The 27,869-nt window shown below is 45.6% G+C and overlaps 2 protein-coding genes across 2 annotated transcripts in view; both read left to right on the top strand.

The window, feature by feature from the left end:
- Positions 1 to 7,500, top strand: part of LOC136615231 (oocyte zinc finger protein XlCOF29-like) — a 13,986-nt gene extending 6,486 nt beyond the window's left edge. The window contains exons 2-3 of the mRNA XM_066594156.1: positions 6,596 to 6,756; positions 7,261 to 7,500. Of these exons, the coding sequence (XP_066450253.1) occupies positions 6,637 to 6,756; positions 7,261 to 7,500 (360 nt within the window). The 5' untranslated portion in view covers positions 6,596 to 6,636. The remainder of the gene's footprint in view (positions 1 to 6,595; positions 6,757 to 7,260) is intronic.
- Positions 7,482 to 27,869, top strand: LOC136608803 (zinc finger protein 484-like). Its single transcript, XM_066589130.1, has 3 exons — positions 7,482 to 7,647; positions 8,943 to 9,821; positions 27,007 to 27,869. Exons 1-3 carry the CDS (start codon positions 7,500 to 7,502, stop codon positions 27,618 to 27,620), a joined length of 1,641 nt encoding a protein of 546 aa, XP_066445227.1. The 5' UTR covers positions 7,482 to 7,499; the 3' UTR covers positions 27,621 to 27,869.

Below are 27,869 nucleotides of genomic sequence, written 5' to 3'. Positions count from 1 at the left end.
GCCCAGTCATCGAACTTCAGAGAACTTAGGGCCATCTGGGAAGCGCTTCACAGAACCCAAGACATCTTAAAGAAGAAACATGTAAAAATCTTCTGTGATAATATGACTGCAGTTTCAGTTATTCGCCACCAGGGAGGCACCAGGAACCCTCACCTGCTGAAACTAACAGCGCGGATCTTCTGATGGGCCGAGACCACGGTACAATCCCTAACAGCGGTCCATCTCAAAGGGTCCCAGAACCAGACAGCCGACTTTCTAAGTCAAAGATGCCTGGACCCCGGGGAATGGTCTCTGAACCAGGAGGAGTTTCATCATATTACGGAAACCTGGGGCAGTCCACAGGTGGACTTGTTCGCGACCAGCAAGAACTCAAAATGCCCAGCCTACTTTTCCCTAGATCCAAGGGACAGGGCCGAGGGATTAGACGCCTTCTCCCAGAGGTGGGACTTCAGTCTGGCTTATGCCTTCCCACCCATACCCCTGATCCCGAGAGTTCTTCGGAAGGTTCAGCAGAGCAACATCACGCTGATCCTGATCGCCCCACACTGGGAAAAAAGGGCATGGTTTCCGGTACTTCTAAGGCTCGCCATCACGGAGCCAATCCGCCTGCCATCCAGGAAGGACCTTCTAGTGCAGGGCCCAGTTCTGTGCCCCAACTCAGAAAGGCTGAACCTAGCGGTCTGGATATTGAGGAACAGACGCTAATAAGGCAAGGTTTATCCTCCAGAGTTATTGCGACATTACGCCAGTCCCGAAAGCCCGTGACTTCAGCGATCTACAATAAAATCTGGAAAAGATTCTCCTCCTGGAGAGGGCTGGAAGTCTCCAATCTCGACACTTCGGTGGCGGAGATTTTGGACTTCCTCCAGGAGGGTCTAGACAGAAACCTGAGACCGGGAATCCTGAGGGTACAGGTATCAGCGTTTTCAGCCATTCTAGATAAACCCCTGGCGGAACATAGATTGATCCGCAGGTTTATAAAAGCGGCAGAAAGAATTAGACCAATTAGCCGTAGTACGGTCCCCCCATGGGACCTAAACTTAGTCCTCCAAAGTCTGTGCAAAAGCCCCTTTGAGCCTATTGATCAGGTAACAATTAGGTTCCTCACATTTAAAACGGTATTTCTGGTAGCTATTACTACAGCGAGGCGCGTAAGTGAACTCCAGGCCCTATCCTGCAAAACACCCTACCTACTAGTCCAGGATGATAGGGTCATACTAAAAACAGACCCCTTTTTTCTCCCCAAGGTAGCCTCAAAGTTCCATAGGCAGCAAGAAATTATTCTTCCCTCCTTCTGCCAAAATCCCCAGAATGATAGGGAAAGAGACTACCACAGCCTGGATGTAAGGAGGGCCATTTTACGCTACCTAGAACAGACTTCATCTTTCAGGAAGGCTGATTGTCTTTTTGTCCAATTCCAGGGGCCGGGCAGAGGAAGAGCGGCTTCTAGAAGATCCATTAGCCGCTGGATAAAATCCACCATCCAGCAGGCCTACTCTTCCGGCAACAGTTCTATCCCTGAAGGACTCAAGGCCCATTCAACCAGGGCAGTATCCTGCTCCTGGGCAGAGAGGGCCATGGCGACGCCGGATCAAATTTGTAAGGCAGCCACATGGTCCAACCTGCATACCTTCACAAAACACTACAGGCTAAATACGGACCTCTCCTCCGATCTCTCTTTCGGGAGAAAGGTCCTGCAAGCGGTGGTCCCTCCCTAAGAGTTAATTTGGTATACTCCATGTCTGCCGTCAGGATGACGCCGGGAAAAGGGAGTGAATTTCTTACCGAAAATTCCTTTTTCCCGAGTCATCCTGACGGCACGTATTTCCCTCCCGAAAATTCACACGGTGGTACCTACGTCTGTGTGGGCGCGAACCAGTAGCCCAGAGGCTCCTATATTGGACATTTTTTTGTTTATGCGGTAAATTTGTGCATATTTCCTTCGTTTAAGCCGGGTAAGCTACCCTCTTATTGTTTATGTTCAAAATAGAACTAACCATGTTAATTTTGTTTCGGAGCAATAAAAATCTTCCTTGGTTAACCACGACATGTCCATGTAAGTAATTTAGAAGACACTGGTGAATGGGAGGCAGGAGGAGCCTTTTGAAGTCTCTTGCTTCCTGTCCCTACAAGGTCAAGGTGCAACCTCCATGTCTGCCGTCAGGATGACTCGGGGAAAAAGGAATTTTCGGTAAGAAATTCACTCCCTTTCTGGACATCATTGCAGTGCTGCCACCCCTGGGCAGGGGAAAGAAAGCTGGAGATCTCGGGCAAATAACCCCCACTAGCCACATATGGTGGAGGATGTGCTGGCAAACGGAAGGGCACACAAACCTAGAGAGCAATGAGTGTACAGAGGACGTCTGCTGTGAGCTGTGTTGCTGGAGGCATTTAAAGAGCCTTGGAACAGCGCTTGAAGGGACAGGAGGACAAAAATTGCAGTTGCCATTGGCAGAGGATGTCAACAGCGGGAGGCTGTTGACAGGAAACCTGTTGACTGTGTCTGGAGGTGTGACAAAATGGACAGTTGTCCATAAGAGAGTCCAGGAGTCCAGTGCAAGCAAAGTTGGAGATGAGAACCTGCAAGCCAATAGTGGGTGGGATCCCACTGTCAGTGGACTTGGATCCACAGCAGGACAGGTCAGCAGTTATGCCGGACATTTTGCCATTCCTTCATTGCTGTCCAGAGACTGATGAGATGGTGAGTCTAATCTTTGAGACTCCATATGATAAAGTGACATGTGTCTGGACAAAATGTAAGAGATTGCAAGTGGAGTTTGTATTGGCCACGGACGCTCCCCATTTTTTTCCGACTGTGCGAGGGAAAGGATCCAGTACAGGCTCATACAAAAACTGCAAGTGTTCAAGAACTGTCATCTGTGGGTCCAGAGGAGCAGCTGCAGTGCCACACATCAAGTCAGGGGAGTGGGGAAAGCAAGGTCTGATGAAAGGGGGCAATATGGACTGGAACATTCTGATAATGTGGCTTTCTTGCAGGATGGTGAACATGATTATGCAAAGTCATATGAAATGCATAATGTCTTTGCCACGTAGCAGCAGGATGAGGAGAAGGAGGAAGGCTCTTAGATTGGGGGGTGACTGGTACTCCACTTCCTAAGACACCGGATGGGCGACCATGAGCCACAGCCACAACTCTACAGCAATCCGCCTAGCCCAGTGATGTAAACCAATTTGTCCTACACTGGACAAGAGGAGAGAGGGGAAGGGATGATACCTATAGGTCCCACCTCTGTCCTCAAACACTCTGCAGTGTTGCAAGCTGGCAGTCGTTTGAATACAGGCTGATTTGTATCTAGCGTTCTCAGACTTGTGCACGCATGCGAAGCAGAAGCTCAAATTACCCACCTGATCCGGTCTAACGCACCCCAGAGCTCTACAATATGCATACAGCTGCCACCACCAGTTTCGTAACAGTAAATTGGAACCCGATTTATGAATACAATCTTCGGAGAATATGGTTTCGTGTTAACACGGATGAGGCTCACTAATTAATTTAACGTTTAATTCTCAAAGAAAAGAGCAGTGCTTATTTACAGAAAAATACAAAAATGATGTTACAAGATAATCGGCAAGAGACTTACTTGTCCTTTTGTCAACTTTGCCTCCAAAAGTTATCAGGTCTGGCTTTTGGCCTTTGGTAAATGGGGGCGAAGAAGTTGCCAGTCTTTATCAACTAATATAAACAGTTTCTGCTCTGGCTTCAGAGGGGCTGTAGGACATCAGAGACCCCCTGGGGGGGGGGGGGGGGGGTAACAACCTTTGCTGAAGCCTACTTCAAAGGTATTTCAGCACTCAGCTTTTCTGGGTACTGAACAGCATCCAACTCCTTCACCTACAGCTACACATCAGTGTTGCCACACCACATGGGACTAAGGTCCCACCTCACAATCTTTGTTGCAGGGCAGGGCAGGGAATGTGACCTTCTGTGTGGGGGATTGTGCAATGTTTTCTGTGTATAGTAATGTTCCCCAGATAAAGTCAGTGTGAACAGGTTGCTATAGGGGGTGCAGCCAACGCCCGTGGGGAATTTGGTACAAATATGCCTTTAGACAGAGAGGGGACAGATAGTACTAAAGGTGCAAAGAAGGGAAAAGGGCTGCTTCTAGAGAGATAGAAGATGTAGGCAGTGTGGACCCTGAGGTCCAAAGTCAGAACGAAAGCGAAAAATTGCAAATGGACCCCACAAGAATGGAGAAGCTGCTGAAACAGTTGGTTCAGAGCAAAGCCCAGGAGCAGAAGACAAAGCTGTTCCTAATTAAGCAGATGGCTGCACTGACATGGTCAGGGCTCTGTTCCACCAGCTCCACCATCCTAGCTCTGCTAAAATCCTCGGGATGCCTTCCAATGCCTATATAGAAGCACCTGTAAGTTTTTCGCAGCGTTGCAAACTGCAAAAATGCCTCCCCCTCCCTTCTCTTTCCCTGCTCCCATCGGAGTCTATAGGATCTGCCGGCGTATATTGGCCAAAACATAGTTCCAGAACTATGTTTTGGCTGGGCGTATATGCGCCGCTGCGTATATGTTCTATTTTTCACGCTGCCGGCGTATTTACGCAACATATATACGCCCGTGTGACCGGCTGCATTGGAAACCAATGCTTCACATGGGTATCGTATATGCGCCCGGGTGTGAAAACACGCCGTATATGCGCCCATGGGAATAAAGCCTCAGATTGTTGAAATAGACCAGCATTTGGACTTTACCTGATGTTTCTGCATGTCATTGTGGTGCTGCCAACCCCTGGGCAGGGGAAAGTAAGCGAGAGATTCCAGGCAAGTAACCCTCACTTTCCACAATAGGTACAAGTCCCAGAGGTGGTACCTACATCTATTAGACATTTGTAGCACATACCGTGGATATGGCATACATGTCCATGTTGGGAATACCACTTTAAAGGGACACTCTGGTGAAAACATATTTTTCAATCCCTGCCTCCTCACCTGATTGTGGGGGTCCCTGCCCCCTCACTCTGGCGGTCTCCCCTATGTACTGCAGCCACCTGCCTGATGCTTATCGGGCACCATCTTGATGGTGAGATTTTTTTGTACTTTGTCAGCACATCAGGCTATACCATTTCTGTCTGCTGAGTGGACAGTTAAAAGGGTTTGTCCAGTAGTAAAGTATTAATGGCGTATTGACAGGAAAGGCCAACATTAGTGGATCAGCGGGGGTCCGCTGCACAGAAGCCTTTTTGAAAAGTTGTTTGCACTCATGCACTGAGCTGATTATTGCTGGAAGCTGATAGCTCTGTCGCCACTGCAGTGGCCAGGCTTGGTATTACAGGCAAAGTTCCCGTTGAATGAGATTGCGAACGTTGGCTGTAGGAATCACTGAAAAAGGTCCTTATTAAAATATAACTTTTATTAAACAGATATACAAATAATAGTCATGGGCAGCTGTAACACAGCAAACCATATGTTAATATCCACAATATCCAGACATGTTATAGGTAAGAGATGACCCCACCTGGGTGATCTAGGAGTGATTAGACTCAATAGGTCATAATCTCGGCAAGTGGAGAGAGGACTTGAAAGAAGGATGAACAGACCTAGTAGTCTGGCCTAGTCAGTTACGCCCCCTCACCCCCAAAATCAGCTAAAAAGCTGCTGGCTTTGCCTGTAATAGCAACCCTGGCAACTGCAGTGAAAATGGAGCTGTCTAGTTCCTGAGGAAAAAAGCTCAGTGCACAAGAGCACTGGTCCAGTGAACAGCTGATTAGCGGAGATGCTGGACAGCAGACCCTTGCTGATCTTCTATTGATCGCCCATCCTGAATATAGGCCCTCAATAGTTTAGAAGTGGGCAATCCCTGTTAATTATCATTACCTTCTATATTCATCTAAATAAGCCACAGACATAAGTATACATTCAGGAGGATGAGCTGTGATCTCCTCTATTATACCTATGTGCCAGGAGCTGTGTGTTCACCATCAGTAACCGTGATAGGTATGTCAGTGTCCCCTTCTAGTCAGTTTCTGTGGCAGCATTCATGTAAGAGCATCACACAGACTGTGAAACTGACTAGAAGCTGAATACATATCCCCAAGTAGATCTTGGCTGGTGAGATCACATGACCATCTGGGGAGAAGGAGGCTGGGAGACTCAGACAGGAAGGAATAACTAACCAAGGTAACACTAGCCCACTTATATATACTGGGGGATACCTACATAGTGAATGGCAAAAAAAATCCCCAGAGTGGCCCTTTAAGGCTCTTCGAATCGCAGAATTCAACATGGATTTTTCCACATGGATACCGTGAACTGTGTAAATCTGTGCATGGAAATAGCATGGAACCCACCAACAGCAACACGCAACTTTTATTTTTTTTTTCTGCATGGGGATTTCAAGTCTGCATATGGAAAAATTCTGTATCATACATATTATAGAACAGATTCTCACTGATTATAATGGGATGGAATATCAGTATCTACAGCAAAAATCTGCCGTCTGTGTGAACATACCCATATACATGCGGCTCTGAGAACGTGTGTCTCTCAATGCTCAGTAAGTGAGGTTCTGTATATCACACATGATGATGTCTCCTGTATGATTTAGGGTCTTTTTTCTCATAAAGGGCTGGCAGCACTAGAACCCTCCAGTTCCTCCAGTTCTCTCATGTCCTCATCCAAAATGGTCCTCATGAATGACCCACTGAGGCTGGAGAAGACCAGCAATGAGATTACCAAGAGAATATTAAACTTCACCTTAGAGATCATCTACCTGCTGACCGGAGAGGTAAGCTTTCTATATTTGTATCAACTTTATTGTATTATGTAACAAGTCAGACTAAGAGAAGAGAAAATACATTATACAAAGTAATAGGAACAATCCAGTGTCCTGTATAACGGCTTCCAGACCTTCCAAGTGAGGATGAACTAAAGAAGTGAACAGCAGAAAATGTGAAGATCGGCCCCCAATATGGTCAGTTCTGTATGGTGGGAACCAATGAGCTAATAGTAATGTTGTAGGAGCAATGAGAATGGTAAGTAGGCTCCTTGTAATGAGGAGGAAAGGGCAGCCAGGAACCACCAGGATCACATAGACTGAGCTCAGCCTTGAGACTTTGATATTTGCCACTAAGTTGACATCTAATTAGACATGGTAAATATTGGAATTGGGAGGAGAACACATGGTCCATCTAGTGTCCCTTATAGACCTCTGTACAGCAGGATCACATTCTATCACTTTCCACTGTGGGATGAATACTGGGTTCAATCCTCTGTCTCTCTCCATACTCAGGATTACACAATAGTGAAGAAGGCATCGGGTGACGATACGACTCCCAACAGCCATCTCCATGAGACTGGAGGATGGAGCAGGAGCCAGAGCCCCATCACAGAGGCTCCTCCTCACTTACCAATACATGAGCAGAAGATCCTAGAACTCACCAACAAGATCACTGAGCTGCTGACTGGAGAGGTGACCCTGCTGGGAATGATGGGTAATTATACAGTAACAGCACTAGAGGAGTCTGGGTAATGACGGTATCATTGTGTTGTCAGGTTCCTATAAGGTGTCAGGATGTCGCTGTCTATTTCTCCATGGAGGAGTGGGAGTATTTAGAAGAACACAAGGATCTGCACGAGGACGTCAAGATGGAGAACCACCAGCCTCTTACATCACAGGGTAAGAAGAGAGTTACATATGTGGTGGAGAAAAAAAAAATATTTGTCATATTTTTCAGGCTATTTGATACACATTTTATCAGAAAAAATGCTGGTAACTGTTTGTGTCTAAGGGGGCTTGTACACAGAACAATTATCATTAAGGTTATAGCTGGATTGTGCGAAACTGAACAATCATCATTCAGTGTAAACGCTGCCGGTGAATGAACGAAGAACGGCAACTTGTTCACTTGTTGTTCAGTTTCTACAAGCCTAAAATTCAAAGGCGATTTGGCCCGTGTAATCTGACAATTGTTCATCTATGAAAGACTCCGTGCTTGCTGTGAATGGCGGTCGAAAGCGATCCCCAGCCGGCGGATGCAAGGCGTTTTTCTGTCAAACGCCTCCCATCACTTCTGGGTTGCAGTGATCCCCTGGTGCGGCTTACAGCCGGGTAGGGGAATCGGCAAGTGTTTCCCATTAAAAATAATGGGCGATGTGTTCCAACGAAAAATCACGCATGTATATGACTCCATTCAAAAGAACGGGCTTCATATTTATGCCAGATTTATGCGTCTCGCAATGCACAAATCTTGCACGATTTTCTCGGTCGTGTGAAAACAGCCTAAGTAATTATCACTTCTGTGTAAAAAAACAGAAGCCATAACCTTTGGGGCGCTTAACTGGACAACAATTGTCCCATGTAAAGCCCGCCCCATACATTAGACTTTAGTTGTCCAAAAAAGTGCTTCTTCTGCCTCCGTTTGTCATCTCTGCACCATCCTGGGCACTTACCAGCAGCCCGTTACAGATGTGCAGACTTTTGTTTTTTTGCATTCGAAGTGTATGGAGCCTTGGGGCTTGTGGGAAGGCACTGCCGTAATCATCAACCCAGAAGTGAGGACTCCAACCCCATGCAGAGTTGGGTCTTCTCCGTAAATTAAACATAGACTGCATATTAAGAGTCATATTTAGAATTCTTTTTACTTTTGGGGGATATTGATATTTACAATAAAGTAAGCCGTATGTGGTAGGTTTTCTATAAAACCTGCATGAATCGATGCCTCATAAGGCGAAGTACATACAAAGGCCGGAATCACATGAATAGTTTTTTGTCTCTGTTTAGAAAATATAAAGAAGCGCTTTATTTCTAGGCCTTGTCGGATCCAGTTCTGGGTTTATCTCAAAAACTGCAGCTCAAATGACATGAAAAGCCACAAATGTGTTTCCAGCCTAATACACGGTCTTTTTGTAGTTTTGTGATTTGAAGAAAAAAAACGCTAAACCTTTTTTTTTTTTCTTTCTTAATCCTAACAGATAATCCCCCTGAGAATTTAGAAGGAAACTTGATGTTATCATGTAATTATAAAGTAGAAGATGAAGATATCATGCAGCGCTCTTCAGCGGAAAACCTCATCACCCTTCCTGTACACCCACAGCTTGTCAGTACAGATCTGTCATATAATCCCCCTAATCATGAGGAACCTTCTCCTGACCAATCTCAGATTCTTATCTCACCTACAATTTACAACGGGGGTAAAGAGTTTCAGTGTGGTGAAAATGGAAAGCAGTTTTATGGAAGATCAGGTCTTTTTACACACACAAGAGTGCACACAGGGGAGAAGCCGTACTCTTGTTCACACTGTGGGAAATGTTTTGCCTATAGATCACACTATATTGCACATGAGAGAAGTCACACAGGAAAAAAGCTGCATTCATGTTCAGTATGCAGGAAACTTTTCCCCCGGAAATCAAAACTCGTTATACATGAGAGAGTTCACACAGGAGAGAAGCCATTTTCATGTTCAGTATGCAGGAAATCTTTTATTCAAAAATCAAAACTTGTTATACATCAGAGAAGTCACACAATAGAGAAGCCATTTTCATGTTCAGACTGTGGGAAATATTTTACAAGCAAATCGGATGTTGTTAATCATCAGAGAATTCACACAAGACTGAAGCAATTTTCCTGTTTGGAATGTGGGAAAGGTTTCATCTGGAAATCTGGTCTTGTTATACATGAGAGAACTCACACAGGAGAGAAACCTTATTCATGTTCAGAATGTGGGAAATGTTTTACAAAGAAATCAAGTCTTTCTACTCATGAGAGAAGTCACACAGGAGAGAAGCCCTATGCATGTACAGAATGTGGGAAATATTTTTCAAAGAAATCAAATCTTACTAGACATCAGAGAAGTCACACAGGAGAGAGGCCTTATTCATGTTTATAGTGTGGGAAATGTTTTACTACTCATACCAGATCTAGGTATCACACAAAGAAAGACTTTGATTTCTATATGTGGAAAACATTTTACAAGGAAACCAAATTCCTATTTATAATGTTAAAAATGCAAAAAAAAGATTTCTAATGCATCTGGTTTTGCCTTCCTTCTAATAAACATTGCAGGATGATGCTGAACTGGATGTCAGTTATTCAACCACCATTACAAGCTACAGAATGTGGCCATATAGTTACCAATACCATGCATCTGTATGTACGTAGCTGGTATAAGAGATAAGATAAACCAATAAGTGTTAGCTTTTAATAAGCCTGCCCACACTGTATAAAGCTGTTAGAATCCTATTTTATAAGTACTCTGGGTGAAAGATGTGAAACGACCAGGGTCTGTGCGCACATAAAATAAAATAAGCATTTCTTGAGAAGATCCTGAGTTGTCCTGTTAAATATCCTATTACATATGGGGGCACGTCCGGGATTTGTCAGGGACGGCTTTTTGCCACCTGAATTCCCTCAGAGTTTTTATGGGAATGTTTTCGCAAATGACCGTCGTGGCGCCAGACAGAGATTTCTCTGGAACGACTGAAAACTCTGCTCAGATATCTGTCTACCTCTCAGTGGAATAAAGGGAACTCAGACAGATCCCAGGAAATGGACTGTGTACGGTGACGTTCATTTGAGGGAAACTACAAAAGGTAAGACACGGTATTCTGAGATAGTATGGTAGCGATGGTATAGAGGCCATCGCAAATAAATGACCTCTCCCATATGGGCAGTAGGGGGTCCTGGCCATGCCCCAGAGAGACCTTAGTAGCTTGATGGGAATTCCAAGTGAAGACATCTTGAATAATAATGATGACTGGAGGTCATCGTAGTACGGTTCATGGATATTTGCTAACGAACCTTGCTAGTCTAAAGTAAATAAGGTTGATAGATGGCATCTACCAAGGATTTCAATACTACCTCAATTGTCACATTTGGAATTTCAGTAAATGGTATCTTAAAGGGGTTGTCTCACGCCGAAACGGGTTTTTTTTTTATTCAATAGGCCCCCCGTTCGGCGCGAGACAAACCCGATGCATGTGTTAAATAAAAAAAAAACGGGTAGTACTTACCTGAATCCCCGCGCTGCGGCGACTTCTTCCTCCTTCTTACTTACCTTAGTAAGATGGCCGCCGGGATCTTCACTGTGAGGTCCATTGCCGATTCCAGCCTCCTGATTGGCTGGAATCGGCACACGTGACGGGGCGGAGCTACAAGGAGCAGCTCTCCGGCACGAGCGGCCCCATTCAGAAGGCAGAAGACCGCACAGCTCAAGCGCGTCTAAAATCGCCAGAAGAGGCGATTTTAGACGGATCCATGGAGATGAGGACGCCAGCAACGGAACAGGTAAGTGAATAACTTCTGTATGGCTCATAATTAATGCACGATGTATATTACAAAGTGCATTAATATGGCCATACAGAAGTGCATAACCCCACATGCTTTCATGAGACAACCCCTTTAAAGTTAGTGATGGAAAATTGACTGTTGTTTAGACAAGAAGGTGTGAAAAAAATGTCAGTTAAAAATAAAGGAATTTTAGCTGATAAACGATTGCTCAAGTTAGAAAAGACCCAGTGAAGAATGTTTAAGTAGGTGACGAAAAGTAAAAGAAAGATAGTTGAAGTTACAAGATAGCAATTTTTTACAAGTGCTTTGTGTGAAAGACAAAAGTCAGCCCTTCTTCACCATCTGAGGGCTCCACCCTGGACGTGTCATGAAGGGTGTTTCCTACCTATTGCATAGATGGCCATGTTGTTTATGTGGCCAGTAGCAGTCTGCATACCTTGATACTTGTTTAGTGTGCAGAACCACCCCTTACCATCACCCAGTCAGGCCATGTCCCCGGTGGCCATTTCAGTGCCAGCCATGGCCCAGCAGCTATTTTAGAATCTGTTGTCATACTTTGGACAGCCACTCAAGCACCATCTTAACTCCACAACAGGCACGGGCTTCTCACCTCTCATTGATGTACCTTTTACCTGGCATCGAAATGCTTGCATAAGTATTAGTGCAATGATGGGTGCCTTCTCCGAATTGCATAGGAATATTCAACTTCCCCCGGTTATCTGCCTGCAGTTTGTGTTGGCACCCACCTGAAGTCACTTTCCCTGGCATTGTGTTTAAATTGCCTGCACATGTAGTTGTTTAACAGGGAGAAAAGGGGGAATATAGGCTACACTAGTATTGAATGGAGTCACATTTACAAATAGCTTAATGTGATACAGGCTCTGTGTAGTTTACAAATAGTTTAAAAAAATGCTTGATTCTCGCACACGTTTGATAAAGCTGCAGTTTTACTTTCCCCTGTCACCCCTCCCTTTCAGCTAGATAGTCTAGCGGTAAGAAAAGATGGAGGAATGTGTGTTGATCTTCTAATGTAAGAATTCTTGCAGAGGTACTTTTTTGTGTTAATGGAATAGAAACTTGTAATGAAAACAAACTTGTAGTGAAGTGAATTACACTGTCTTTATTATGAGCTTATGCAAACAGGAATGGTAATTAAAAAATTATCAGAAAGGGGATTGTCAAGTTTTAGGGAGTTCTTGATAGACCATAATCCTACATTTCTGGAGGCACGGACAGGGTGATAATAGTGACATTAGAAGAAAGTTACAGTGCACAATTGCTGGAGAACAAAGGACTGTTAAAAAAAATTTAAAAGATGGCCTGCAGCAATGCAGTCAAGACACCCCACCCCCGTACAACACCCGAAACAACCTACCTCCTTCATATGTACAGAAGGGTGGGCCCCAACATCGCCCCTTTGCTGGAGACTAATGCAGAAGGTGTAAGACGACTAGAGACTGCCCTCTCACATTCTCTGCTCATACAGGAAGAGAAGGAGGAAAGGGCTAGGCCCAAAATGGCCACTACCAGAGATGAGCACATGGCAGAGCCACTCACACCTGCCCCCATAACCTACATCTTGTTTTGCTCATATTGTTCTGCTGTATGAAGATAATGCTGAATGAGGATGGAACCTATGGTCAGAGTAAATGTATGGGATCATTCTGTGAACTTTATGGTTGATACTGGAGCTGAATATTTAGTTATAACCCAAAGAAGTCACTCATTAATTCCTGCATCTACTGGACTGCCCAATACCAATATTGCGACAGGATATGATGAGAAAACTACAGGCTCGAGTGTCCTTTGAAATGGAAGGACAGATGCCTTCACAACTTGAAAAAGATGTTCCAACTCCCGCCCACATCCTCTCACAGTGCCTCAGGAGGAAGAATGGAGATTGTTTGCTGTCTTTCATGAGCCAGATCACTCAAGTCCCACCCCGGACCTAGTAATGAAGCTGCTAAGAAAATAAGCGGAAGATGATCCACCAGGACTAGCTCAGAATTGTATGACCGCTTCTGGCTGCTACTTCTACAGTGATCTCTGTTGCTACTGATCTCCAGTCTGCTGTAGCCATTTGCAACTTTTGTACATTCCAGGTTCTCTGTTACCTACTCTCAGCCTTGACCTCTATGCCTGCTTGGTATGACCCGTTCTGGTGTTGGGATCGTGACAGGGTTAGTCAGCGCCCAGGTTCTAGCTCAGGGCCGGTTTTGTCAGGACAATGACCCTGCTCTCTGTTAGGCAGGGATTTCATATTCCTCACCAATGCAGGGCTAGCTCAGTCCTAGTTTCCACCTCGTACCAAGCTACACGCTGAGGAGTGAGTATCCAGTCTCTGGGTCAGCTGTCAGTTTCACCGAGTGGTTTTCCTGCCCGGAGTGACAACACAGTGGTTCCACACTAGAATACATAAGAAGAATATACCTCCAGCCACAGTGCAGCTGAAGCCAGGGGCACAACAGGTGTCTATCAAGCAAAACCACCTACCATCTGCTACCTGCCATGACATCACACTGCATCTGTAAAAGTTTCTGAAGTACGGTATCCTGCAGACATGCCAATCATCCTGGAACACCCCTCTCCAGCCTGTGAAGAAACCTAGAAGAACAAAGTATCACCCAATCCAGGATCTCAGAGCACTGAATCAGGCTGTGGTTACTTTGCATCAAACAATGCCCAACTGGCCGTACACACTGCTTGGACTGATACCAGGAGAAGCTACCCACTTTACTGTGCTGAATCTGAAAGACTCTTTCTTCACTGTTAGGCTGACAAAGGACGGTTAGCTTATCTTTGCCTTCCAATGGGAAGACCCAAGAACTGGAGAAAAGTACCATTTGCCCCAAGGGCTCAAGAACTCACCCGCACTCTTCGGAGAAGCTCTTGGTATTGACCTAAGAAGAATTCCCAGCCAGGCAATGTATTGCTACAGTATGTGAATGACCTCATAACTGAATCTACCTCTGAATGAAATCTGCAGCACAGTGAGACAGTGCTTCGTCATCTCTATGAAGCAAGGTACAAAGTCTCAAGGAAGAAGTCACAGATCTGCCAAGCAACTGTTAAATACCTAGGATTTCAGATCTCGCAAGGGAAGGTACAACTAGGAGTTGAAAGAAAGTAGGTCATCTACAATATCCCATTACCAACCACCAGAACAAGTCGGAGAATTCCTTGGAGCTGCCGGATTCTGCAGGATACCTGACCTTGCTAAAATGGCCAAACCCCTTAACAAAGTCACAAAGGGAGATAAAGATGCCCCCTTCTGCTGGAAGCAGGAACATACAAGGGCCTATGACAGCATCAAGCAAGCTCTTCTAAAAACACCCTCACTGGCCTTGCCTAATCTGGAGAAACCACTTATTCTGTATGGTCATTAGAAGAAGAGACTGGTGATCACCTAGATGATGGGATCATAGCATCAACCTGTTGCCTATCTCTCCAAGCAACTTGGTAATGCAGCCATGGGATGCCCTCCCTGCCTGAGAAGACTGGCAGCAACAGTGGCCTTGGTTATGGAGGCTGACAAGCTAACCCTGGGTCAAGATCTTACAGTACAAGTGCTACCTTCTGTCCTAACTGATGGACTGCAAAGGTCACCACTGGCTGACAAATTTTCACATGATCAAATACCAAGGCCTCCTATGTAAAAACCCAAGACTGAAGTTGGAAGTGTGTACTACTCTAAATCCAGCAACTCTGTTGCTCACTAGAACTTAAACCCCTGACTATAACTGCTGGGAGGTGATGGATGAAATTTTCAGCAACCATCCTGATCTACAGGATACACCGCTTGAAGCTCCTGATGTCGAATAGTACACAGCTGGTAGCAGCTTCATGGCTGAAGGCATATGCTATGTTTAATATACAGTGGTCAGTCTACAGACTACTACAAGAGCAGAACCGCTGCCCAAAGGAGCTTCAGCTCAAAAGGCAGAACTTATTGCACTTATCAGAAACCTTCAGCTGGCAGCTGGGGTGAAAGTCAATATCTTCACTGAATCAAAGTATGCCTTCCTCACACTCCATCTTCATGGGGCCCTGAAAAAAAGAAAAGAGTCTGATCCCTTGAGTGGGTCAAGAAGTGAAGCATTTTCTTCTCATTCTGGAACTGTCAGGAGAGGCATGGGTCATTTACGGCAAAGGAAAACAGAAGGGAGACTCACTCATGGCACAAGGAGACAGAGAGGCAGATGCTGATGCCAAGCAAGCGGACACTCTCCAAAACGCCAAAAGTTCTGTTAAAGCCACAAGCCTTTTTCCTGGTTCCCCTCAGCAACTACTGTGTTTCCCCAAAAATAAGACAGTGTCATATTCATTTTTGTTCAAAAAGGTTTAACTTTTTTACATGTATAGCTGCCTGGACACTATTTAAATTGACTTTTTTAATTAACTGTTAGCAGGGCTTAATTTGGGAGTAGGGTTTATATTTCAAGCATCCTCAAAAAGCCTGAAAAATCATTTTGCATCCTCAAAAATTCTGGAAAATGATGCTATGTCTTATTTTCAGGGTATGTCTTATTTTCAGGGAAACAGGGTAGAACCTGTGCTACAATCAAAGTAAACAGGAGTGACTAGAGACAGAAGATGGAAAATACACCCCTAAGCGTTGGTTCATTCCCTCGGATGGAAGAAGTGTGGCTGCAACAGCACTAGCGACGGAGAACATCAAGAAAGCGCATGAGGACACGCTATGGGTCCACCACTATGGAAGATCTAAGCCAAAATGTGCTGTAAATCCCAAGATTTACCAGGTGAGCACCAGATTATGTCTCATTTATGCTGAAAATAGTCCCAGACAAGGACCTTTGAAGACGTCAGGGATACAATCTTATGGAGCTGCTCTCTTCCAAGATGTACTAGTGGACTTTACTCGAATGCCTGCAGCTGATGTATGTAAGTATCCCCTGGTTTATGTCTGCACTCACACTGAGTGGATGGAGGCCTACCCCACTAGGACTGAAAAATTGACCGAAGTGGCCAAAGTACTACTGAGAGACATAATTCCAAGACACGGTCTACCAATGTGGATTTGGTCATACAACGGACCAGCCTTTGCTGTAGAGATCGAACAAGAGCTAGCCAGCTGCCTCACGATCAGTTGGAAATTGTACTTTGCACACAGAGCTCAGGAAAGGCTGAGCGCATGAACTGGACTTTAAAACTTGCCTTAGAGACGCTCTGTCAGGAGACTCGCCTAAAATAGTCATAAGTCCTACCCATTGCTCTGCTCAGAATCAAAATAACTGGTTATTCCCCTCTTAAGATGATGTAGGGTAGGCCTAGCCAAGTAGTGTTGGGAATTAGAGCAGGCAACAAAATAGTGGGAGAGATGATAAATCACCAGCAGATGTTTGCCCAGGGTAAGACCATGGCAACCATCGCCAAAAGAGCAGGAGAAGGGTTACCTACTTGTTTCACTATTGCTGTGCAAAAGTTACCTATATGTCTGGATACAGCTGTGGACTTCTTTTTTCTTTTAGGGTATAAAGTCTGGGTGAAAGATTGGCACCAGAAGCCTCGTAAACCTAGGTGGACATGTCCATACACCGTTATCCCGTCTACCCCGACTGCTGTTAAAGTTGCCGAGATGGGACCTTGAATCCACCAGCCCAGAGTTAAAGTGGCCTATACTGACCATGCCTGCTTAACATACCCGCCAGATTCCCTGAAGCTCACCTTAAAAACCTCTAGAAGTGCCTTGGACCAGACAGAGTACTTGTCACCTCCAGGAAGCTCAGGAGCCACCATCTGACAGTGTTTACTACATAGAGACAGTGTTTTCTTCACAGAGACATTGTTTTTCCCTCAAACACCTAGGTGAGGGCAGAACTACAGCTGCAAGACAACAGGAAGAACAAAGAACCTACTAAAAACTGTGTTGGGGTGGTGGGATTACGCTATACAGGAAATTTGGACTTGTCCCAATAATTGTGATAAAAATTTATACAAGAGATTATAATGGGTACACGCATCACAGGAACATTGGTGTACCATACTTACTACATGGGTAAGGGGAGACAAGTAGGGGGTTACACATACAATAAGACCACCTACTACATATATGAACATGGTTTACAGATCATATGCTATAATCAAGTATGCGCTCCCTCTAAAACATGGATCTACACTGATGGAGCATGGGATAGACAGGCTATACTCAAGTCAATGGGGGCATAAACCCCTAAATTAGGATGATAGGCTATAAGCAAGTGATAGCTATCAAAGGGAGGGAAATGGGGTACGAGGACATAGAAAAATTAATGTACTTTAACTGCTATTGCCTCTCTTATCAGCCAGAGACCTGGAGTATATTCTAAGTTTTCTCTGCTCACAGTGTTGTAATTTGATCCTAAGATTGCCCCCCCCCCCCCCCCCCGGTATGACACTGTTCTCCTCACCATGCATCCGTATGTACATAGCGGGTATAAGAAATAAGATGAACCAATAAGTGTTGGCTTTTATTAGGCCCGCCCACACTGTATAAGGCTGTTAGAATCCTACTTTGTAAATCGACCATGGTCGGTGCGCACATAAAATAAAATACCCATTTCCTGCGAAGATCCTGAGTTGTCCTGTCAAATATCCTACTTCAAATGTACTAATGCAAGAGGGCAAGTAGAAGTACCACAACCTCCAGCATGCAGATAGCCAGACTGCTATATGGAGGAGCATTACACAGGTGCATGGACTGATGAACAACTACTCACACCTTGTAAGCCTGCAGGGTGCACTACATGTACTAAGTGGCCTGACCCCTCTGTATGTTACATCTGTGTACAAATATAGTACTAAGTAGCTGCCGACACCCTTCCCCTCCCCCATCCCCCAGGATAAGGAAGGTGTGGGGGTGGTTGTTCATTAATACCTACAGCTGTGTAATGCTCCTCCATATAGACGTCTGGTTGTCTGCATGCTGGGAGTTGTGGTGCTTCTACCTGCCCTCTTGTATTAGTACATTCTGGGAGCAATCATCGGTAAAATAGAGCATGCTGCGATTTTTCTTCCACGAGCGGAATCTGCAAATCCTCTCCTCAACCGGCGAAAGTCAGTTACTGTGTATAATCTGCGCAGATGCAATCGCAGAAGCCGTAATTTAAATCTGCTCGTGTGCAACCGGTCTTATTTACAAACCTTTAGCAATGTAACCCCTTAGTGACCACCCATACGTGTTTTCACGTCCTGAGTCTTTGGGCTTTACTCCCCTGGGCCGTAAAAACACGCCGAACCTACAGACAAAAGCCCCGGGGTCTTTGTGTGTATCGACTGACAGATTGGAGCTGTCATGAGGGGCCACGGTGTGCAACCCCCGGTCACGTGATTGCTGGTAACCAATGGATAACTGTAATCGCATAAAAGTAAAAGACAGTTAAAGTTTCATCTCCCCTCACGGATCGGAGCTGACACTGCTCGCCTCCGTGATGTCCTGCGGCGATCTAGTCCTGAAAGGACCAGCTGCCGCCTTGTGCGCATGCGCGCTGGACGGAAAACGCTGGAGGGCCCAGCAAATTTAAAATCTCCCTGCTCCCGGCTGTCAACGTAGCCGAGAGCAGGGAGATGTCACCAGGTGCTGCGGTGTGCGACCCGCCCCGATCATGTGATCGCTGTTATCCAATGGATAGCAATTATGTAAAGTTTAAAAAAAAGTTTAAAAAGATAAAGTTTCATCTCCTCACAAGTGGTAACTGCGAGGGGAGATTAAATCACTTACCTAAGGCCCACAGATGTGTCCCCTGCTGCAATGTTTATTTGTGGACCTTTCCCCAGCTACTAGCATGAGTCTCTTGACAGGCGCATGCGCAAAAGCTGTGGAGGGTCCAGAAAATTTAAAATCTCCCTGCTCCTGCATACAAAAGGCAGCTAAGAGCCTGGAGATTTCACGTGGGCTGCGGTATGCGGTCCTGATCACGTGATCGCCGTTATCCATGTCTCCGGCGATGTCCCCGACGGGATCTTACTTTCGTTCTCATCCTCGCTTTCAGTTTTTGTCCTGTTTCTCCGCCATGAAGCCCCCAACAGGACATTTACTGCAGAGGATCAGGTACACAACATCAGACGTGGAACATGTGAATGTGTCCGGGATCTTATAGGGGATCTGTATCCGGTCCGTACATGTCAGCAGGTCTTACGGCTCCTTACATTACAGGGGTAATGCAGCTACTTGTAGGACACCCCAGAACACGGGCAGCAAGACGGGCAGCAAGACGGGCAGTAAGACGGGCAGTAAGACGCTGGCTGTAACATCATGTATTATTGTTGGCCATTAGAAGGTCTCCGATCTACAAGATTACTTGGTTTCTCTCACTGAGAAGAATCACTCTTTGCTCTACTGGTGACACTGTAACATAAATAACATGGGAGCTCCGCCCCTTATATACTGATCACATGACCATCAGCACACCGCCATGACAGTGACATCATCACTGGTCCTTCAGCCACCACATATCGCATATTAGCCTTTTACTCCCTACCTCGGCCCTAACAACCAAGCAGGTTGAATCAGCCAAGGCAAACAACCAATCAGGTTGCTGGAATTGCTGATTGTTGCAGAGGTGGGGAAGAAGATGTTATTATGCCCACATATCCTCTTCACGCATATTATCAATTTCTGCAACACCTCTGCCATATTCAGCAATTCCAGCAACCTGATTGGTTGTTTGGGTTGTGTGATTCAGCCCTCCTCACTGCTGAGCTCCGCCCCTACTGATCACATGGTAGTGACATCATCACAGGTCCTTTGGTTATTGCAGTGTAGCATGGCCTGGTCTCTGCTGTTGTCTCTGTTATCAGCCGGAGGATATATATACACATATACAGCACACTGATATCAGAGCTCTGCGTGTGACTCCGGCCGGCAGGTAAGAGACGCCGGAGGGTTTCGCACGGTTTCCTTGTATTTTTCGGCCTCCCTTCTGTTACGCCGGCTTCACACGGATGTATTTGCGCACAATATGCAGTGAATAGAACCCATATATTTCAGTGTTTTCGCTCACATGCGCGTATTTTGTGTGAGCGATCCTATTGATCTGTCATCGGGCGCGGGGAGGCGCTGCTGGACGCTCGGCGGTATAGTTACCAAGGCAACCGTGTAATGCCCAGTGAGTGTTGATCCCAGTGATGTAGCCGGGTGTCAGCGCTATGTGACAGCGGCTGCTGGCGGTACGGACACTGAGCCGCGGCGTACCGTTATACCACCGTGTGGGAGGTGCGTCCTGCCAGCGCCATAAATGTACAGTGCAGGAAGGGGTTAAATACCAGCTGATACAGAATATCCCCCACACAACAATATATCTGCTGGGCTCCTCCTGCTCTATAAGAGGAGGCTGACAGATCGGACGGCATGTTCATGGGGACGGGTTCCCTTTACATCTGATGCAGACCTCAGCTGCTGCAGAACCTCTTTTCACGCACAGAGTTTGAATACATAGTGTGTGCCGGGATCTGTGAGATGCCAGAAATAGCGAGTCCATCCTAAGGCCTCATGTCCACGGGGAAAATAAGAATTAAAATCCGCAGCGTTTTTCCCGCACGCGGATCGGCGCCCCATAGGAATGCATTGACCACCCGCGGATGGTATTTAAAAGTGAATTAAAAAATTTCTGGAGCATGAAAAAATCTGGCCATGCTCCATTGTAGTGCGGATCACGCGTGCGGGAGCTCATAGGGCACATAGCTCAATTGATCTCCCACATGAAAAATAAAAGACAATTACAGTGCATCCGCAGCCCAAATCCGCGTTATGAATCTGCAGCGGATCTGATTTTCCCAGTGGACATGAGGCCTCAATGGAGCATGTCCACGGGCAAAAGAAGAATTAAAATCCGCAGCGGATTTTAACTCTTCTCCTGCACGCGGATCCGCACCCCATAGGGATGCATTGACCACCCGTGGGTAGATAAATACCCGCGGATCGTCAATAAAAGGGAATAAAAAAAAATGGAGCATGAAAAAATCCAGACCATGCTCCATTTTCGTGCGGGTCTCCCGCAGGCTTCTATTGAAGCCAATGGAAGCTGCCCGGATCCGCGGGAGACCAAAATCGGAATTTACTCACCTGCTCCGGATCTTCCCTTCGCCGCGGCTTCATCTTTTCTCTGTCGGGGCCGGATATTTTTTCTTCGGGCCGGCGCATGCGTGGGGCACACAACCGACGTGCCCTGCGCATCCACCGGGCCGAAGAAAAAAGATCCGGTCGCGATGGAGAGAAGATGAAGCCGCGGCGCAGGGAAGATCCGGAGCGGGCGAGAGGTGAGTTAATTCTTATTTTTATGCCACTGTGAGGGTTATGAACATGAAAACTTATATATGTATACATTTCATCCATCTGTAATATACGTTTCCGGAGGCTGTAGGCCTAAATTGTACACTCTATTCTGTGTCCTATGAAAAGCTCTGCTAAATGAAGTGGAGGTGTAATCTTAAATGTCCATCATGTCTCCAAGATCTTGTTCAGCTTTTGTTTACAAAGGTTGTGAGGAATGCTTTGATCATTGTCTGCTGTCTAGGTAGGGCATGTGATTAATATGTAGAGTGTGATGATAATCAGGATACCAGACACGATGTCTACATACAAACAAATAAAGCATTGTTTATAGAGAAGACAAAATTATGTACCAGTAAAACAGGTCGACCTCTGTAAAGCAGTTCAACCTCTGATACGCCTACTATTTTTTGTATAAGAAAGACAATGCACACAATAAACTCAGATTGCTCTAAGACACGACCGTGATGCCTGTGTCTATTGCTTTCTCATGGTGGCTGCCATAACCACCTCTGATTTGGAGCCCCACAGCATATTGACGGAACATTGAATTCCCTAACACCTCATGTCCGCGGGGCAGGAGGGACCCGCTACGGATTCTACATGGAGAATCCGTAGCGGGCCTGATTTTCCCCGTGGACATGAGGCCACGGGGAAAAGATGATTTAAAATCCGCAGCATTTTTCCCGCACGCGGATCTGCGCCCCATAGGGATGCATTAAATACCTGCGGATGTCATTTTTCCCTTCAGGCGGGAAAAAAAACGCGACATGCTCCATTTTAGTGCGGGTCTCCCGCAGGGACGGCTCCCGCAGGCTTCTATTGAAGCCTATGGAAGCCGTCCGGATCCGCGGAACACCTGTACCAGAATTAAAACTCACCTGTCTGGACGCTGCGGACCTTCCCTGTTCTGCTGCGGACTTTCTTCGGAAAGAAAGAAGATTTGGCCGCGACAGAGGGAAGATCCGCAGCGTCCGGACAGGTGAGTTTATTCTTATTTTTAGGCCTCATGTCCGCGGGGCAGGAGGGACCCACTACAGGATTCTGCATGGAGAATCCGCGGCGGGCCTGATTTTCCCCGTGGACATGAGGCCTAAAAGCCATTAGCAGATGGCAGCCGTGATACAGATCGCAGAATTCAACATTGATTTTTCCACGTGCATACCGCGAAGTGTGGATTTCTGCAAATCTGTGTGTGTAATTATCGGCATGCAAATAGTATAGAATCCACGAAAAGTGACGCAAAACTTTTTTTTTTTTCTGCACGGGGATTACATATCTGAATGTGGAAAAATCTGTATCATATGGATTATAGCGCAGATTCCCACTGATTATAATGGGTGCAGATTTGTTGTGGAACTTGCCCTGGAATGTCAATATCCCCAGCAAACATCTGCCGTCTGTGTGAACATACCCGTATACATGTGGTGACGGCTCTGAGAACCTGCGTCTCTCAATGCTCAGTGAGTGAGGCTCTGTATATCACACATGATGATGTCCCCGTATGATTTAGAGTCTCTCCTTCTCTCATAAAGGGCCGGCAGCACTAGAACCCTCCAGTTTGTTAAGTTCTCTCATGTCCTCATCCAAAATGGTCCTCATGAATGACCCACCGAGGATGGAGAAGAACAGCAATGAGATTACCAAGAGAATATTAAGCTTCACCTTGGATATCATCTACCTGCTGACCGGAGAGGTAAACTGTTCTGTATTTCTATCATCTTAGTTTATTATGTAACGAGTCAGACTAAGGAAAAAAATACATTATAGGAAGTAATAGTCCCCTACATGTCTCTCTCTCTATACCCAGGATTACATAATAGTGAAGACATCGGATGACGGTGCGACTCCCAACAGCCATCTCCATGAGTCAGGAGGATGGAGCAGGAGCCAGAGCCCCATCACAGAGGCCCCTCCTCACTTACCGATATATGAGCAGAAGATCCTAGAACTCACCAACAAGATCACTGAGCTGCTGACTGGAGAGGTGACACTGCTGGGAATGCTGGGAAATTATACAGTAACAGCACTAGAGGAGTCTGGGTAATGACAGGATCATTGTGTTGTCAGGTTCCTATAAGGTGTCAGGATGTCGCTGTCTATTTCTCCATGGAGGAGTGGGAGTATTTAGAAGAAAACAAGGATCTGTACAAGGACGTCATGATGGAGGACCACCAGCCTCCGATATCACAGGGTAAGGAGAGATTTACATATGTAGTGGAGAAAACAAAAGAAATATATTTGTCATATTTTTCAGACTATTACCCTGTTTCCCCGAAAATAAGACGCGTCTTATATTAATTTTTGCTCCCAAATATGTGCTACGTCTTATTTTCAGGGGTGTCTTATTTTTCAATGAAGAAGAATTCACATTTATTGTTTAACAAAAAAAAAAAAGAACATTTATTACCGTATATACTGCACAGTACCGTAGTTGTCACCACAAACCAATATAGCTAGACAAACTGTGAAAACAAAGCAAAAATTACTCAATGACAGTCATGTCATCATTTTCTGGCACATCATCATAAACATCTGAACGCGGAATTTCCTGCTGAATTTCTTGACACTCCTGGCTCCCACACACTGTCTGGAGACTGTAATGCTCACTCCCTAAGGCTGGAAATACACTCTGTGAGAACCCTGCCTTAAGAATCACACATATCGTTGCCTGACTCACACACAGAGCCATAAAAAAAAATAAGGGCTGTAAAGTATCGTACCTGTCTGCAGACAGAAGTTCCTGTACCACTTGTAAGCAGGGATGGTATTGCAGCTTCCAGCCACCAGGGGGAGCTCATCACAGCAGACATGTACAGCAGGAACAGAACATACAGTATGTACTTTTCCAGCTCACAACAGCACACTCGTGCAGCACAGCAGGGACAGGATAACAGCAGACTGTCTGCAGATCTACCTATACATCTGGAGGTAGGAGACAACGGGAATGGCAGCAGGGGACAGGCCTCTTGACTTGCCTGCACACTTTAGTATGCCTTACTATCGGGGTGTGCCTTATATTTGCGACTTCTGCAAATTTCTTAATGTGTCTTACTTTCAGGAGTGCCTTATTTTCGGGGAAACACGGTAGGGCGGACACCCACTGGTGTTTTTTTCTCCACTGCGCTGCGAGAGTAAGTGAAAACTCTCGCAGCGCAGTGCAAGGAAAAAAACGGGATATCGACAGTCTTTTCAATGGGGAGCAGCGCTAGCCCCATTGAAAAGATATGGAGAATACCGCAGACTTCTGCCATAGCTGTTTCTTTCATCCCCGCGGAGATAAATAGGAGCGCTTGAGAGTGGGACGAGAGTTCTATCTTGAATCTGTGAGTGCCATCTTGTTCAGGGACCTAAGAGTGCTAACACAGAGCCGCATGGAAGCACCTTCAGCTTCCATGTAGGTGAAGATGGAGGAAGAGGAGCAATTCCCATAGCGTTTTGAGTGTGGATGTAAATGGAGTGAGTCCCAGCACCAGAGAGAGCGAGACCTACACTAAATCTGAACAGGTACCAGTTCACACTACAGGCTTTTCCTGTGTGGCTGTCCATAGTTGAGATCACTGCACTTAGGTACTTCACTGAGTCACACCAATGCACCTGCCATGTAGGGTGTTTATTGTTTAAGCCTTATCTGTCAATAATGGTCTGCCAGAGAGTCTGCAGAATGGCCCCTACCCCCTTCCTCCTCTGGAGTGCTTCCAGTCCAGGAACAGTGACATACAGATAACGTGGACTGTAGGACCGCATTCATCCTGTGTATCCTCCCTACCTCTGAGCTATAGTTTGCTGCTACTTAAAGTGAATTGTACCTGCATCACCTGTTGTAAAAGTTTATTATTTAAGTAAAGGCTATACCGGGCTCTAACTCTTCCTGAGGACCCGAGGTATTATACACAAGTCTCTGTGTTATGTCTCCACCGTGTAGCATACCTGTGTGGGAATGGTGGCATCACGAGTTATAAGTACTACTCCTCCCACCATCCTGTTTATTGGTACTCCCTATCTTAGAGGTGTCGAAGCTGGCCTGCGATCCTGCTCTGGCCTTGGTTACGTGTTATCCCTATGGGACCAGAGCCTGGTAAGTGCCACCATGACAAGCCAACAGTTATCCCTCCCAGCTCTGCACAGTAGTCAGGTGCCCAGGGTCAATTCCTCTGGGGTGTTGCATTCAGACAATCGTTCGTCTATGAAAGACTGCCTGTCTGCTGTGAATGGAGGGGGTGGCTGGAAGCGATCCCCAACCTGCACCGCCTCCATGCACTAAGTGATTATCGCTTCTGTGTGGAGAAACAGGAAGCCTAACCTCTGGAATGACTTTTGGACGCTTAAGTAGACAACAAACATCCCGTGTAAAAGGACCCCATTCATATTAAACTTTAGTTGTCCAAAGCCTGTTGATAACGGTGTGTTTGGCAGCTGGATAGGTCTCTAATGTGTCCAGGGGGGTGGTGGGTCAAGTATTCTTTGACAGATAAGGTCGGGGCAAAGTAAAATCGGGGATGTTAATGTTTATAGCCCAATGCTCCTGTTCCCTGGGAGATAAGGTTGCATCAGAGTTGTTTTGACCTAGATGAACTTTCATGTGTGTGGTGGAAAGAGCTGTGGGATTGTGCTTTTCACAGTTGTTGAATGTGTATGGGCACCTTAATGGTCCAAACTTTTACCCGAGCAATGACTGGAGACCCGGGAAGCAGAACAGGGGCAGCGTGGGCAGAGCTTGCCTGCAGCACTTTCCCTCATCGCATTTCCCATAGTGCTACTGGCCAGCAGCTAATAATCCCTAATGTGCCTAATTCTGACTCCCTGGCCGTGAGTGTTGTGGCACCCCTTGTGAGTTTTCATGTCATGGTATTCCAGCCTGCCATGGCATCTTGGTTGGAAGTCCCTGCTGTCAGGCATTGTTTGTGAATGTTGGCTCCAAACTTGAACTGTTTTATCTACTTGGATGATTACAGCGTGGATAATGATGGTAATGTAACACAGCTTTTTATTAATTCTAACAGATAATCCCCTGGAAGTAAACTTCATGTTGTCGTGTAATTATAAAGTAGAAGATGAAGATATCATGCCGCACACCTCAGCAGAAAACCTCATTACCCTTCTTGTACATCCACAGCTTGTCAGTACAGATCTGTCATATAATCCCGCTAATCATGAGGAACCTTCTCCTGACCAACCACAGCTTGTCAGTACAGATCTGTCATATAATCCCCCTAATCGTGAGGAACCTTCTCCTGACCAATCACAGCTTGTCAGTACAGATCTGTCATATAATCACCCTAATCGTGAGGAACCTTCTCCTGACCAGCCACAGATTGTCACTACAGATCTGTCATATAATCCCCCTAATCGTGAGGAACCTCCTCCTGACCAATCACAGATTGTTACCTCACCTACAACTCACAAAGGGGGTAAAAAGTTTCAGTGTACTAAATGTGGGAAACACTTTTCAACAAGATCAGGTCTTTTTACACACACAAGAGTGCACACAGGGGAGAAGCCGTACTCTTGTTCACACTGTGGGAAATGTTTTTCCCAGAAATCAGATCTTGTTACACATAAGAAAATTCATTCAGGAGAGAAGACCTTTTCATGTTCAGAATGCCAGAAATCTTTTATCCGAAAATCAAATCTAATGATTCATCAGAGAATTCACACAGGAGAGAAGCCCTATTCATGTTTAGAATGTGGGAAACGTTTCAGCCTGAAATCAGATCTCGTTATACATGAGAGAACTCACACAGGAGAGAAGCCATATTCATGTTCAGAATGTGGGAAATGTTTCAGCCAAAAATCAAATCTTATGGTGCATCAAAGACGTCACACAGGAGAGAAGCCCTATTCATGTTCAGAATGTGGAAAATGTTTCAGCCAAAAAGCAAATCTTACTTTACATCAGAGAAGTCACACAGGAGAGAGGCCTTATTCATGTCCAGAATGTGGGAAAAGTTTTACAATGAAATCAGGTCTTGCTGCACATCAGAGAAGACACACAGGAGAGAGGCAGTATTCGTGTTCAGAATGTGGGAAATGTTTTACTAATTATTTAAAATGTAGGTATCATCAAAGAATTCACACAGATAAGAAACCATTGTGATTTTTTTTATATGTTGAAAACATTTTACAAGTTAATCAATTACATCGAACAAGGCCTTGTTTGGAATGTGACAACTGCTGAAAAAATTGAACGCATCGGCTTCTACCTTCCTTTAAGTCAATATTGCAGGTAAGCTGCAACACAGACTTATTATGAATCCAGAGAATTATGAACACAGTTTTTGGAGTTATGGTTTATTTTAAATGGATAATGTTTGACTAATAAATTGCAGATGTAGTCTAGAAAAAA

Source organism: Eleutherodactylus coqui, chromosome 1 (genome assembly GCF_035609145.1).
Source record: "Eleutherodactylus coqui strain aEleCoq1 chromosome 1, aEleCoq1.hap1, whole genome shotgun sequence".
Taxonomy (NCBI): domain Eukaryota; kingdom Metazoa; phylum Chordata; class Amphibia; order Anura; family Eleutherodactylidae; genus Eleutherodactylus; species Eleutherodactylus coqui.
The sequence above is the reverse complement of the archived record's forward strand: the minus strand, read 5'-3'. Positions and strand labels throughout refer to the sequence as shown.

What these genes read in the sequence shown, in the direction of transcription:
- LOC136608803 (XM_066589130.1), top strand. Translation starts at nt 7,500, where the DNA reads ATGACGGTATCATTGTGTTGTCAGGTTCCTATAAGGTGTCAGGATGTC. An exon ending in CCAGCCTCTTACATCACAGG is followed by an intron (nt 7,648 to 8,942) that starts GTAAGAAGAGAG and finishes TAATCCTAACAG; the next exon opens with ATAATCCCCCTGAGAATTTA. An exon ending in TCTTACTAGACATCAGAGAA is followed by an intron (nt 9,822 to 27,006) that starts GTCACACAGGAG and finishes CACACACAAGAG; the next exon opens with TGCACACAGGGGAGAAGCCG.